The 13,828-nt window shown below is 42.7% G+C and overlaps 1 protein-coding gene across 1 annotated transcript in view; it reads left to right on the forward strand.

Annotated features, from left to right (window-relative positions):
* LOC137320960 (aminopeptidase Q-like) overlaps positions 1 to 13,828 on the forward strand; it is a 118,764-nt gene that overhangs the window by 62,722 nt on the left and 42,214 nt on the right. Inside the window, exons 7-9 of the mRNA XM_067982990.1 lie at positions 4,346 to 4,489; positions 6,752 to 6,817; positions 6,990 to 7,055. Coding sequence (XP_067839091.1) covers positions 4,346 to 4,489; positions 6,752 to 6,817; positions 6,990 to 7,055 — 276 coding nt within the window. The remainder of the gene's footprint in view (positions 1 to 4,345; positions 4,490 to 6,751; positions 6,818 to 6,989; positions 7,056 to 13,828) is intronic.

Raw genomic sequence — 13,828 nt, forward strand, 5'->3', positions numbered from 1 at the left:
AGAACCGGTTCCAATGGCCCAGGAATTTGAATCCCTCCCTCTTGCAACATCTCTCAAGCCACGTATTCATCCTAGCTATCCTGTCATTCCTACTCTGACTAACCCGTGGCACTGATAGCAATCCTGAGATTACTACCTTTGAGGTCCTACTTTTTAGTTTAACTCCTAACTCCCTAAATTCAGCTTGCAGGACCTCATCCTGTTTTTTACCTATATCGTTGGTACCTATATGCACCACGACAACTGGCTGTTCACCCTCCCCCTCCAGAATGTTCTGCAGCCGATCCGAGACATCCCTGACCCTTGCACCAGGGAGGCAACATACCATCCTGGAGTCTCGGTTGCGTCCGCAGAAACGCCTGTCTATTCCCCTTACAATCGAGTCCCCTATCACTATAGCTCTGCCATTCTTTTTCCTGCCCTCCTGTGCAGCAGAGCCAGCCACGGTGCCATGAACCTGGCCGCTGCCACCTTCCCCTGGTGAGCCATCACCCCCAACAGTATCCAAAACGGTATACCTGTTTGAGAGGGGGATGGCCACAGGGGACCCCTGCACTACCTGCCTGCACCTCTTACTCTGCCTGGTGGTCACCCATTCACTTCCTGCCTGTACTCCCTTTACCTGCGGTGTGACCAACTCGCTAAATGTGCTATCCACGAGTTTCTCTGCATCGCGGATGCTCCACAGTGAGTCCACCCGCAGCTCCAGCTCCGAGATACGATCGGTCAGTAGCTGCAGGTGGACACACTTCCTGCACACATGGTCGGCAGGGACACTGGTAGTGTCCATGACTTCCCACATCTTGCAGGAGGGGCATATCACGGGTGCGAGGTCGGCTGCCATGACTTGCCTTAGCTTAGTTACCCCTTTTAAATTACGTTGAAATTAGAAAATGTGAACTATACCAGGGACCGAGGTTCACTAAAAAACAAAACACTACCTGCTATAAAACATGCAGACCTTCCCTTTCTTATTACTTTACTTACAGTAAAATGGTAGAAATACTCACCTGAACCTACTCACCAATCAGCTGCCTCCCCTGTGCCGCGTCACTTTCTGACTGGTGACGTCACCTCGAACTCTGCCGTTGGTCCCAGAGCAAGCCTCGGGTCGCTGCTCTTTATATCCCCGCTCTCCGGTCTCTCGCCTCTGGTTCCGCCGCCGCTCAGGTCTCGGGCCTCGGGTCGCTGCTCTTTATATCCCCGCTCTCCGGTCTCTCGCCTCTGGTTCCGCCCAGGTCCGCCGCCGCTCAGGTCTCGGGCCTCGGGTCGCTGCTCTTTATATTCCCGCTTTCCGGTCTCTCGCCTCTGGTTCCGCCCAGGTCCGCCGCTGCTCAGGTCTCGGGCCTCGAGTCGCTGCTCTTTATATTCCCGCTCTCCGGTCTCTCGCCTCTGGTTCCGCCCTCAAAGAACTCAAGCAAATTTGTCAGACATGACTTCCCCTTCGTAAAGCCATGCTGACTTTGTCCTATTAAATTATGTTGATCCAAATGTTCCGCTACTGTCTCCTTAATAATAGACTCCAAAATTTTATCCACCACAGATGTTAGGCTAACTGGTCGATAATTTTCAGCCTTCTGCCTACTACCCTTTTTAAATAAGGGTGTTACATTAGCAGTTTTCCAATCTGCCGGGACCTTTGCTGAGTCCAGAGAATTTTGAAAAATTATTACCAAAGCATCCACAATCCCTACTGTCACTTCCCTCAAGACCCTAGGATGTAAGCCATCAGGTCCAGGGGATTTATCCACCTTGAGTCCCATTAATTTACTGAGTACCAATTCCTTAGTGATTTTAATCATATTTAGCTCCTACCCCCCTAGAGCCCCCTGTTTGTCCAGTGTTGGGATATTCTTAGTGTCCTCTACCGTAAAGACTGAAACAAAATATTTGTTCAGCATTTTTGCTATCTCCATGTTTCCCACCATTAATTTCTCGGTCTCATCCTCTAAGGGACCTACGTTTGCCTTAGCCACCCTTTTTCTTTTTATATAACTGTAGAAACTCTTGCTATCTGTTTTTATATTTTTTGCTAATTTATTTTCATAATCTATCTTCCCTTTCTTCATCAATCCTTTAGTTACTTTTAGCTGTCTTTTGAAGACTTCCCAATCTTCTATCCTCCCACTAAGTTTGGCTACCTTATATGTCCTTGTTTTTAGTCGGATACTATCCTTAATTTCTTTACTTAGCCACGGATGGCTGTCATTTCTTTTACACCCTTTTTTCCTCAGTGGAATATATATTTTTTGAAAGTTGTAAAATAACTCCTTAAATGAACACCACTGCTCATGTACCGTCTTACCCTTTAATCTATTTTCCCAGTCCACTTTAATCAATTCCGCTCTCATACCATCATAGTCTCCTTTATTCAAGCTCAGTACGCTTGTTTGAGAACCAACCTTCTCACCCTCTAATTGGATATGGAATGTAACCATGTTATGGTCACTCATTCCAAGGGGATCCTTAACTAGGACATTATTAATTAATCCTGGCTCATTACACAGGACCAGGTCCAAGGTTGCTTGCCCCCTTGTAGGATCAGTTACATACTGCTCAAGAAATCCATCCCTAATACACTCAATAAACTCTTCCTCAAGGCTACCCTGCCCAATTTGATTTGTTCAGTTAATATGATGGTTAAAATCCCCCATAATTATAGCTGTTCCCTTATTACATGCCCCGACTATTTCCTGATTAATACTTCTTCCAGCAGAGTTGCAACTATTAGGAGGCCTATATATTACGCCCACTAGTGTTTTTTTCCCCTTATTATTCCTTATCTCTACCCAAACTGTTTCATTATCCTGATCCTTTGTCCTAATATCATTTCTCAGTGTTACAGTGATTCCTTCCTTTATTAACATAGTTAGATCACATTTTGAATATTGCATGCAATTTTGGGCATCCTACCTTGAAAGGGGCATTAATACATTAGAGTAGCAGAAATTATTCTGGACTTGGGACTCTAAGCTCTGAAGAGAGATTCACAAAGCAGAACTATAAATAAACTTGATGTAAAGTTACCAGGAGGGTGTATTGAATAAACTGGGAGGTAATTTGGTCTGCTGCACAGAAGCAACTAGATGCTTTTTGGTTAAATCGGAGTGGCGATTTGAGAGTATGGAAACAGCCTTTGGGTCAATGGAGGAGACAGTGAGATAGAGCTGGCTTTTCATGTGAAAAATGACCCCTTGTTTCTGGAGAATGTCATCAAAGAGTAGCAGGTAGATAATGAAGAAGAGGGAGCTAAGCGTGGATTCCTGGGATACACCAGAGTTGATCATGTGAACAGAGGAGACGAAGAATTCTGATTCACCTTCTCCTAATTGCACATTCCCAGCCTACGATGTTCTGTCCATTAACTTTAATGAGCAGAAAATCATGGGCTGGAAGTGTACAATTTTGTGCTGTGCACTCTTAGAGTGTGCCAGGAATGGATGGATCGGAATATTTACCCCCAAGTGCCTGTGGTGAATCAGAGAAGAGTGGAACCAGGAAAACAGTTCACCAGAGGTGGAATCTGAAACAGATTCACAGTAAAACGAATCACTTTTGTATCAATTAACTTCTTTAAAAGACAAGCGGAAAATCATCTGGTTCAGACTGGGATTCACGGTTAGGGAGATTAGTATAGGTGAAGATAATTAAACACTCCTTTGTTGAAGTGTGTCATGATTGGTTAGGTTGTTCTCAATTTCCCCCAGTTGAAATTTGAGTTCCTAAGAAGTGCATGTTCCAAAACTGGGTAAACCTGTGATTTTATTGGCAGGTTGAAAATAATTATGAACAACTGATATTTAACCCGTCTTTCAATAAAATGGGAAAGTGCAGCCTCAGGAGATGAGATTATTTTTTCAACAGATTTGTGCATATGTGAAGCGGACTCACAGCAAAAGTAATTACCACTGTGTCAATTAACTCGTTTAAAAGCGAGAACTAGAAAAATATCTGACTGGGATTCATGGTTAGGGAGGAAAATGCAGGTGAAGATAATTAAATACTCCATGGAACACGATGGGACTTATTTTCCCCTCTCTTCCCCCGCCCCTCATCACTGCCTGGGTGTAAGTCAAGGGAAGATAGCTAAAATGATAAAAAATAAATGTACAAAGCAATAGGCCAGCTATGAACAGTGGAGATGTGGGGGATGTAATCTATAATTTGGACTTTTGATTAATTTTGTTTGAGGTCAGCAACAATCTATGCAGAACTTTGGGTCAGGACATTAAATGGGTGAGGTAGAGTCCAGAATAGGGTAAATTGTACATGTTTGTGGAAGGAGTAGGTTATTTATTGTGTCACTCAAATGTAGTGAACTAATTGCTGTATTGATTTATTTCAGGATGATGCGTTCATATTTCAGTTGGTATACCGTGTGCTTCACTCTGATTCACAGTCTCCTTCACAACCATTGTCTATGAAGGAAGAAGATGTTAAAACACCATTCGAAATCAAGAAAATGTTTACCAACATCGCTTACTCCAAGGTAAATTTTAGAACAAACATAGAAGACGCAATTGGGTTTCTGTTCAGATATGGGGATTAGCTTGTTACTGAATGTTTTGATGAAGGGGTCCAAACACATACATTTATCATCAGGATATACTGTTTAAATAATAAAGTAATAAGACATGGTTTGCAGCTGGGATTCTCTGGATTGCTTTTGTTAAATAAAAGAATGAAGCTGATTAGTTTGTGAAAGGTAATTGGCACAATGATAACACACAAAAAATACATCAGATCAGTCAGCATCTGTAAAGAGGAAAAGACAGGTTAACATTTCAGACAGTGTCCTGCTAAAGAGTCCCCAGGAGGGAGATGATGTATTTTTCCTTATCCTTGTATTGAATTTGGCCAAAGAGGAAGAGGTCAGAGTGCAAATGTGAAAATGATTAAAGTGATGAACCGCTGGGACCTTAAGTTTACACCTGTGGATGGCGGTAGGATTTGGTAAAGTGGTCTTCTAATCTGCACTTAATCTCCCCAGTGTAGAGAGATCAAATAGGGAATATTAGATTGGAGTAAGTACATGTAAATTGCTGTCTCACATGGAAGGAGTGTTGGTGCAGGAGGATGTAAATGTACAAGTGTTGCATCTGGTGCAGTTGCACGGGAAAGTGGCAATGAAGGACAACTGAATGTTTGAGTGGTGTAAGAGTGAACAAGGCTAGTGATCCCTCCTGAAAGTGGAGAGGAGAGGGGAGGGAAGGAAAGGGGAAGATATGCGAAGTGGTGGGATGATGTTGCAGGTGGCAGAAATGGCAAAAGATATCTAGTGAATGCGCAGGCTGGTTTGGTGGAAGGTAAGGACAAGGGAGCTTTTTGTTGTTTTGAGAGGAGAGGGAATGGGTGAGAGGAGAGGAGAGGCAGAGGAAAGGGGATGGACGTGGCTGAGGGCTCTGTTGAACCCTGTAGTGGGGAAACCTTGACTGAGGAAAAAGGAAGAATTTCAGAAGCTCTGTTGCTGAAACTGAAGTCATTAGAGCAGATGCAATGGAGATCGAAAAACTGGGAGAAAGAGATGGAGTCTTTATAGGAAGCCAGGTGTAAAGAAGCATACTCCAGGTAGTTGTGGGAGTTAGTGGGCTTGTAATAGATATCTGTGCCAGAATCGCCAGAGATAAAATGAGACAAGTCCAGGAAGGGAAGGAACGAGACAGCGATGAATCAAGTTAAGGTGCAGATGGGGACTGAGTGGAAAGTGAAAGCATAGTTAATGAAATTCTCAAGATCAAAGGTGACAACACAAGATGTTCTTTTGGATTCTTTCAGTCCTATGAAGATTGTGTGGTTGTCACTGTAGAACACCCGAGTAAAGCTTTGCTCCATAAAGATCAACATGTTAAGTTTAATTGTCATTCCTCTCGTTAGTGGATAGATTCTAAAAATTATAGATCTGAAAAGAGGTTTTTGGTTACAATGCGAGGACAATGGATTCTCAGTGAGGAAACTCAGGTTCAAATTTCAGTATTCAGAGGCATTTGCACTTAAAGTTTTACCAGAGGCTTAGCTTTATAAGTGTTTGATAGGTTGTCTGGAAGGAAAGAAAATTGGCTCAGGGAGAGATCTTTGTTGAACAGCTCAAGACAGCAATTTCTGCTGGGTTAACTAAAAATTGGCAATGACAGCAGTCTTGGAAATGAAGATCTTGTGGAAGGGAGGATGAGGGAATGTGTAATTGGTTGTTGAGTAGGCATCTGTAATAAAGTTTTGCTTTCTAACATGTTCTGGTTCGACGTTCAGAAAGCTGAATAATGCTCAAGTTATTAAAGGGACTCTAGAATGTAAGTGTTTTTTTAAAGGGGTCAAAAATCTAATAGGGCTAGAGATGGTCAGTTCCGAGATTCTGTTGTGTGATAAAGGATCTCAAGGTAATTATGCCATTCTTTTCATCACTGGGACCTGGGTTCAAATCCAGCCCAGACTGATGGGCTGAAAGTTTCCCCCAATTATTGGCTGTAAGGGTCCTATGTAAAATGATTTTGGGCAATCTCAATCCACTTTTTAGTGGCAAATTTAACACAAAATGTATAAAATAAAAAATGTACAGAAATATGATGGAATACTATCAATTCATTCATGTGTTTTCTATTTTGATCTTTCAGCAGTGTGTTTTCTTTGATTTCTTGTGACATTAAATTTTCACATTGTAAATGTCAAATAGTCAGGCAGTGACTTGTTTATTTTTCTAATGTATTAAGTCACAATTATATTAACACTAAAACCTATTTTCCTCTTCCTACCATAGGGCGCCTTTATTATCCGTATGGCCTCCAATTTTATGACAGAGGAGCTGCTTGCGAAAGGTCTCAGGGTGAGTTTAAAAAGGTCTTTCCTGGTTTGAGTCAGTAAGCTCTCTATAAATAGAAATAATGATTCACAATGTGATTTGAAACCATTTCAAGGGGTTGTCCATTCTCTTCACAGCAAGTGCTTGTCTTTACTTCTTTAAACACAGCATTTTGGTTTTCCTCTTTGTTTTACAGTCATACCTCAAGACCTTTTCCTATTCAAATGCTGTGACGGATGACCTGTGGAATCATTTACAGATGGTGGGTTTAGCACTGGTTTAAATGGGTTTCATGTACTTTTGTTTTTCACGTTGGTCCTGTGGACTTTTAAAAGTTATTTTTAATGTTTCTTTCCTGTTTCGTAGTTGGCCTATTACAGACTGTCAACTGTTGGGTGTACAATTCAATTGGTTTATTGGAACCTATTTTGATGTGTCACACTCTGTAAACACCATACTATGTGTATGAATGGAGTGTTTGAATAGATTTGCAATCAGCATCATACATTCTGATCAAAATCTCACTTCTCATCCTTCCATGATGGTGACAGCTCTATGGGCACCATACACTTTTCCTGACCAAGAGGTTGGACCAGAGACCTGTTGCTGAGCTTCCACCAATGTAATTATGTAGCCAACTGCTAGAGATATGGGAGGTATAATCTGTCTTTCCCTCATTGTGAGGGAACACTTGGGGATAAAGATTGATCCTCGTTGCACCTGGCAAAAAGGACCAATTTTGGGCCGCAACATTCCACGCCTGATTTGCATTATGGGCCCCTCCTAGAACAGGCATTTGGCGTCTTTATGAACATAAATGAGGGGTCTAAGTTTTTGATCCCATTGCAAAATTTGGTTTGGATTGAACTCAGGATTTTTCAACAGCCACTGCAGCCTGAGCAGCTCCCCCGACTTCACAGTCCATGAGATCATCATCCCCCCCACCTGTTGGCATTCCAAGCCCTCTCCTGGGATTACCTTCGGGCCATTGCTGGCGAGTGACAATGAAGAAATTTATTAGAGTTCTTTGAATATGTAACTACCAGTGTAGATAAAGGGGAACCGGTGGATGGAGTATATTTGGATTTCCAAAAGGCATTCGATAAGGTGCCACATAAAAGATTGCTACGCAAGATAAGGGCTCATGGGGTTGAAGGTAATATATTAGCATGGATAGAGGATTGGTTAACGGACAGAAAACAGAGAGTGGGTATAAATGTGTCATTTTCAGGTTGGCAGGTTGTAACTGGTGGGGTGCCGCAAGGATCAATGCTGCAGCCTCAGCTATTTACAATCTATGGTAATGACTTAGATGTAATATATCCAAGTTTGCTGATGATACAAAGGTAAGTGGGAAAGTAAGCTGTGAGGAGGACAAAAAGAGTCTGCGAAGGGATATAGATAGGTTAAGTGAATGGGCAAGAAGGTGGTAGATGGAGTATAATGTGGGGAAATGTGAGGTTATTCATTTTGGTAGGAAGAATAGAAAAACAGTATATTTTTTAAATGGTGAGAAACTATTAAATGTTAGTGTTCAGAGAGATCTGGGTGTCCTTGTACAAGAAACACAGAAAATTAGCATGCAGGTACAGCAGGCAATTAGGAAGGCAAATGGCATGTTGGCCTTTATTGTAAGGGGGTTGGAGGACAAGAGTAAGGAAGTCTTGCTGCAATTGTACAGGGCTTTGGTGAGACCACACCTGGAGTACTATGCACAGCTTTGGGTCTCCTTATCTAAGGAACGATATACTTGCCTTGGAGGCGGTGTAACAAAGATTCACTAGATTGATTCCTGGGATGAGAGGGTTGTCCTATGAGGAGAGATTAAGTAGAATGGGCCAAAACTCTCTGGAGTTTAGAAGAATGAGAGGTGATCTCATTGAAACATATAAGATTCTGAGGTGGCTTGACAGAGTAGCTACTGAGAGGTTGTTTCTGTTGGCTGGCGAGTCTAGAACTAGGGAGCATAGTCTCAGGAAAAAGGGTCGGCCATTTAAGACAGAGATGAGGAGGAATTTCTTCATTCAGAGGGTTGCGAATCTTTGGAATTCTCCATCCCAGAGGACTGTGGATGCTGAGTCGTTGAATATGTTCAAGACTGATATAGATAGATTTTTGGACTCTGGGGAATCAAGGGATATGGGGATTGGGTGAGAAAGTGGAGTTGAGGCCAAATTTCAGCCATGATCTTATTGAATGGAGGAGCAGGCTCGAGGGTGGCCTACTTCTGCTCCTATTTCTTATGTTCTTATATTCTTATGAGTGGGTCGATATTCAACATTGTAAAATTCATGACCTGCCTGTGATGGTGCGCCAAGTGCTGGCAACTCACTCAAAAATGTTACTGAGCACCAAGGACCAATTTCAGGCAGGGCTCGGGCCTCCCGATTGGGGACGTACTGGTTAGGGACCTGAAAAAAGGCTGCAACCAATTTCCATCCTCTGTTCTCCATTTCCCTGCCTCATCTTGGGAGAATATTTAAGATGGATAACTCAATGTGTGGGAAATCAAAGCAGTAAGCTTGGGTGCTATACGACCATGACATATAACATTGGAATTCCAATATGCTGCCTTATTCTGTCTCCCAAGTCCAATGAATTGATTTTAGGAAAAAGCCAAGGAAGCTAAACAAAACTGCAGGTTTCTATTGTGAGGTAATGTGTTTAGCAGAACATTATGTCCCACTAAATAATTCAAAGAAGGCTATGACTTTTCAGAATTGAATGTCTTTACAGCTGATATGATATTGTCTTAATTACAGAATATAACACAAATTATAATATTATAAAATGGGGAATAACAATGAATTCTAATACCCTGGAGAAATGTTACCATTTTCATAGACTAGGGATGCATTCCCACTGAAACAGAAAGACCATCAAAGATCTACATGGAAATATTCAATCTACCCTCAAGTTGATCAAGAACAGATTCCACATTTTTGATCACTTCAGCAACTTGTTCAAGAATTAATGAGCTTGCCCAACTCAACGTTTTTTTTATTGAACTCTGTAGTCAATTTGTGTGCTTCCTCCTTCTGATACACTGCAGCAGACAGTTAATCATTAGGCAGGTTGGCACAACCAGCTGTCCATATGTTTTTAATAAGCATGTGTTCTTGGGGAGTGAGTGTTATGGTAAAGGTTAGTATTGAGGTTCTATTCAGTTAATAGTAGGAGACAAGCAGTTATAAATATGCTTAGCTGGTAAAATCATTGAAACTGGTATTAATTTATATAAGATTTTGTGGAATTGTACATAAACATGAAGTGCTCCAATGGGGCTAGAGCAAATGAACAGAGAATACACATCTAGTGGTAGTTTCTGGAAGTACAGTATAAACAGTTTGCTGTATGAATGGGCTTTGTCAGCTGTGTCACAAGCAGTTATCATCCATAATTCATTGTTACCTGCACCCACTGCACGAGCTGGCAATTTGTTCCAAAGGCAATGACCCTCAGTGAAAAAGAAAACCTCTTGACCTTTAACCTAATTCTATGCTTACATCTGCCAAAGAGTCGGGAGGAAGGATCACACATGGCCCGGAGAGCTTAAGGAACCATTCCACCTGAGTGTATTGAATTAAACAGGAAAATATTGACCTAAATAACACATAGTCCGATCACACATTCCTGTTTCCTATCGGGAACAGAGACTCATAAGTTTAGGAGATTGATTATTTTTCCCTGGTGGTTTATGAGAATGATTGAGTAATACCACTTTTATGGTGATGTCATATTACCAAGTCATATACTGTGCATTGCTCAAAATACATTGAAATAGCACAGGTGGTGATGCATCACAGTAAAGGCAGCTGACCTCTCCCTGCCCATAGTGCCACGCCCTCCACCTCTGACACGTGGAGCCCCACAACACAGTGCTGTGACACATCCATCTGCACAGCAGGAGGGAGGGCAACGGCAGAGAGGGATGCGTCGCAGAAAGCAATACCCTCGCCACAGGGTCCACAGACTGAGGCTCAGCTTCCTGGACCTCTCTGAGCAGCAGTGCACACAGAGGCTCAGAGTGACTCGACATGTAGTCGTGGACATCTGCAGCCTCCTTCATGCCGAGCCGCTCCTGGCTGGCCCGAGCACCATCTTCTTACCTGTCGCTATCAAAGTCACCACTGCCATCAACAACTTCTCCTCCGCATCCTTCCAGGGTGCCACTGGGGACATCGCCGACACCTCTCAGTCATCTGCACAAAAGATCCCTGCAAAGACACCTACACCCACTCTGCAGTGACACAATAAGTGGCATCAGTTATAGAGTTATTCAGCACGGATAGAGGCCCTTCGGCCCATCGTGTGGGTCTTCATAGTGATCCTCAGGAAAGGGCATTATTGCACAAACCAGACAAGATTCGCAAAGATGTGGCAGTTGTAGTGCCAATATAATATGTAATGTGAGTTGATCAGAGATTAAATATAGGTAAAAACCATGACAAACCCTCAAACACCCTTGTGCATCCCCTTCATGCTCACGACACGTTTGCTTATACTTCCTACTGCACATATGTAATGCATGCCCTGTGGCTGCAGCACAGGTAGTGGCAGGTTGAGTGAGACTGACTGTGAAAGAGATGCATGAGAGGGTGAGTATGAGATAGAGCCATGAGATTGTATGAGGATTGGGTTGAGTGGTAGTGGCGGGATGAGTACTGGCGAGGTGAGTAAGTGCAGGTAAGATGAGGATGAGCTTTGAGTGGGTGTGAGGAGTGATGTGATGGAGTAGTGTTGGCAGTGCAGAACGGGGTGGGGGCGGTGATGTGGCAGACGGAGTGTAGGGGAATGAGTAAGTGTACTCACTTCGGCTGACCTAATTAGGTCATTGAAGCGCCTCCTGCACTGTATGCAGGTGGGCGATATGTTGGTGGTGCACATGACCTCCTCTGCCACCTCGAGCCAGGCCTTCCTGGTGGCAGAGGCAGGCCACTTCCTCCCGCCCGACGGGGGGAAGATCTCTTTCCTCACTCTCCTCCTCACCCCATCCAATAAGACCTGGAGTGAGGCATCATTAAACTGGGAGCAGCCTTCCCCCTGGGCTGCTCCATGCTGTAATTTTTCCTATTGCCTGCAGCATCAGTCAGTGGAGGACTGCCCCTTTAAATAGGGCTCCTCCAGCTGACAGCCTATGCTGCACATATGCAGTCTGCCCGCTGTGCAGCTTTCCAGCGTGAAACCCGGAAGCACAGGAAAGTGGCTCCAATTAGCCTGCGATTCCGTGCGGAGCACCCCGATTTCACTGGGCGTGTTACCCACGCGCCCAGTCGACCCCCCGCTGCGAACCCACCACCCTCCTAATATCGGGCCCACAGTTTCAGGAGAGCTCCATGCTGAGTGAGATGGATAGAAAAATGTGCCTTGTTTCACCTTCAGGATACTCAGGAAATGGTGACACACTCGGTGTATTAGTTACATCACTTGATGTTGGAATTTCTCCAAAACACAACCAATGTATTATTATGTATTATCTAAACTTCTATAATGGTTGACTTTAGTTTATTAAATCCCCTAATATAGTACAGTAATGTGTCTGATACCTTTTATTAAGAATTACTTCAATTACTGATCTATTACTTCAATTACTAATCTATTGATCTTTAATTTTTTTTACTTTTTCTTTCTGTCCGTTTTATCTCAGTCTTTTAATCTTAGCTGCTTTCTATTTCGCTTTCTCTATCTCATTTTAAAGTACTTTTACTAACTTATTTTTTCTTCTGGTTTTTGGCCTTCCTGGTTTTTAGTCTGTGCAGTTTGTGAATGAGTTTCACTTCCTGGTTCTCACATCATGGCTTGCTTCAAGTTGATTGGTTGAGGGGACATAGCAATAATGGTCCCTTACAGTCAGAAAAAGGAGAATTTATAATGGGGAACAAGGGAATGGCAGAATACTTTGGTTCTGTCGTCACAAAAGAGGACACAAATAACTTCCCAGAAATGCTAGTGAACCAAGAGACTAGTGAGAAGGAGGAATTAACGGAAATTAGTATTAGCAAAAAAATAATGCTGGAGAAATTAATGGGACTGAAAGCCGATAAATCCCCAGGGCCTGATAATCTGCATCCCAGAGTACTAAAAGAGGAAATAATAGTTGTCATCTTCTAAAATTCCATAGATTATGGAATAGTTCCTGCAGATTGGAGGGTGGCAAATGTAACCCCACTATTTAAAAAAAGAGGGAGAGAGGAAACAGGGAACTACCGGTTAGCCTAACATCAGTAGTAGGGAAAATGCTAGAGTCTATTATAAAGGATGTGATAACAGGACACACAGAAAATATCAACGGGATTAGACAAAGTCAACATGGATTTATGAAAGGGAAATCATGTTTGAAAAATCTACTGGAGTTTTTTGAGGATGTAACTGGTAGAATAGTTAAGGGAGAACCAGTGGATGTGGTTTATTTGGATTTTCAGAAGGCCTTTGATAAAGTCCCACATAATAGGTTAGTGTGCAAAATTAAAGCACATGAGATTGGTGGTAATATACTGGCATGGATTGAAAATTGTTTAACATACAGGAAACAGAGAGTAGGAATAAATGGGTCTTTTTCAGGGTGGCAGGCAGTGACTAGTGGGGTACCACAGGGATCAGTGCTTGGGCCCCAGCTATTCACATATATCAATGATTTGGATGAGGGAACCAAATGTAATATTTCCAAGTTTGCTGACGACACAAAACTAGGTGGGGTCGTGAGTTGTGAGGAGGATGCAAAGAAACTTCATGTTGATTTAGACAAGTTGAGTGAGTGGGTAAATACATGGCAGATGCAGTATAATGTGGATAAATGTGAAGTTATCCACTTCGGAAGGAAAAACAGAAAGGCAGAGTATTATTTAAATGGTGATAGATTGGGAAAAATTGATGTACAGAGGGACCTGGGTGTCCTTGTACACCAGTCACTGAAAGCAATCATGCAGGTGCAGCAAGCAGTTAGGAAGGTAAATGATATGTTGGCCTTCATTGGAAAATGATTAGAGTACAGGAGCAAGGATGTCTTACTGAAGTTATACAGGGCCTTGGTGAGGC

The sequence above is a fragment of the Heptranchias perlo genome, chromosome 4 (assembly GCF_035084215.1).
Source record: "Heptranchias perlo isolate sHepPer1 chromosome 4, sHepPer1.hap1, whole genome shotgun sequence".
Classification (NCBI taxonomy): domain Eukaryota; kingdom Metazoa; phylum Chordata; class Chondrichthyes; order Hexanchiformes; family Hexanchidae; genus Heptranchias; species Heptranchias perlo.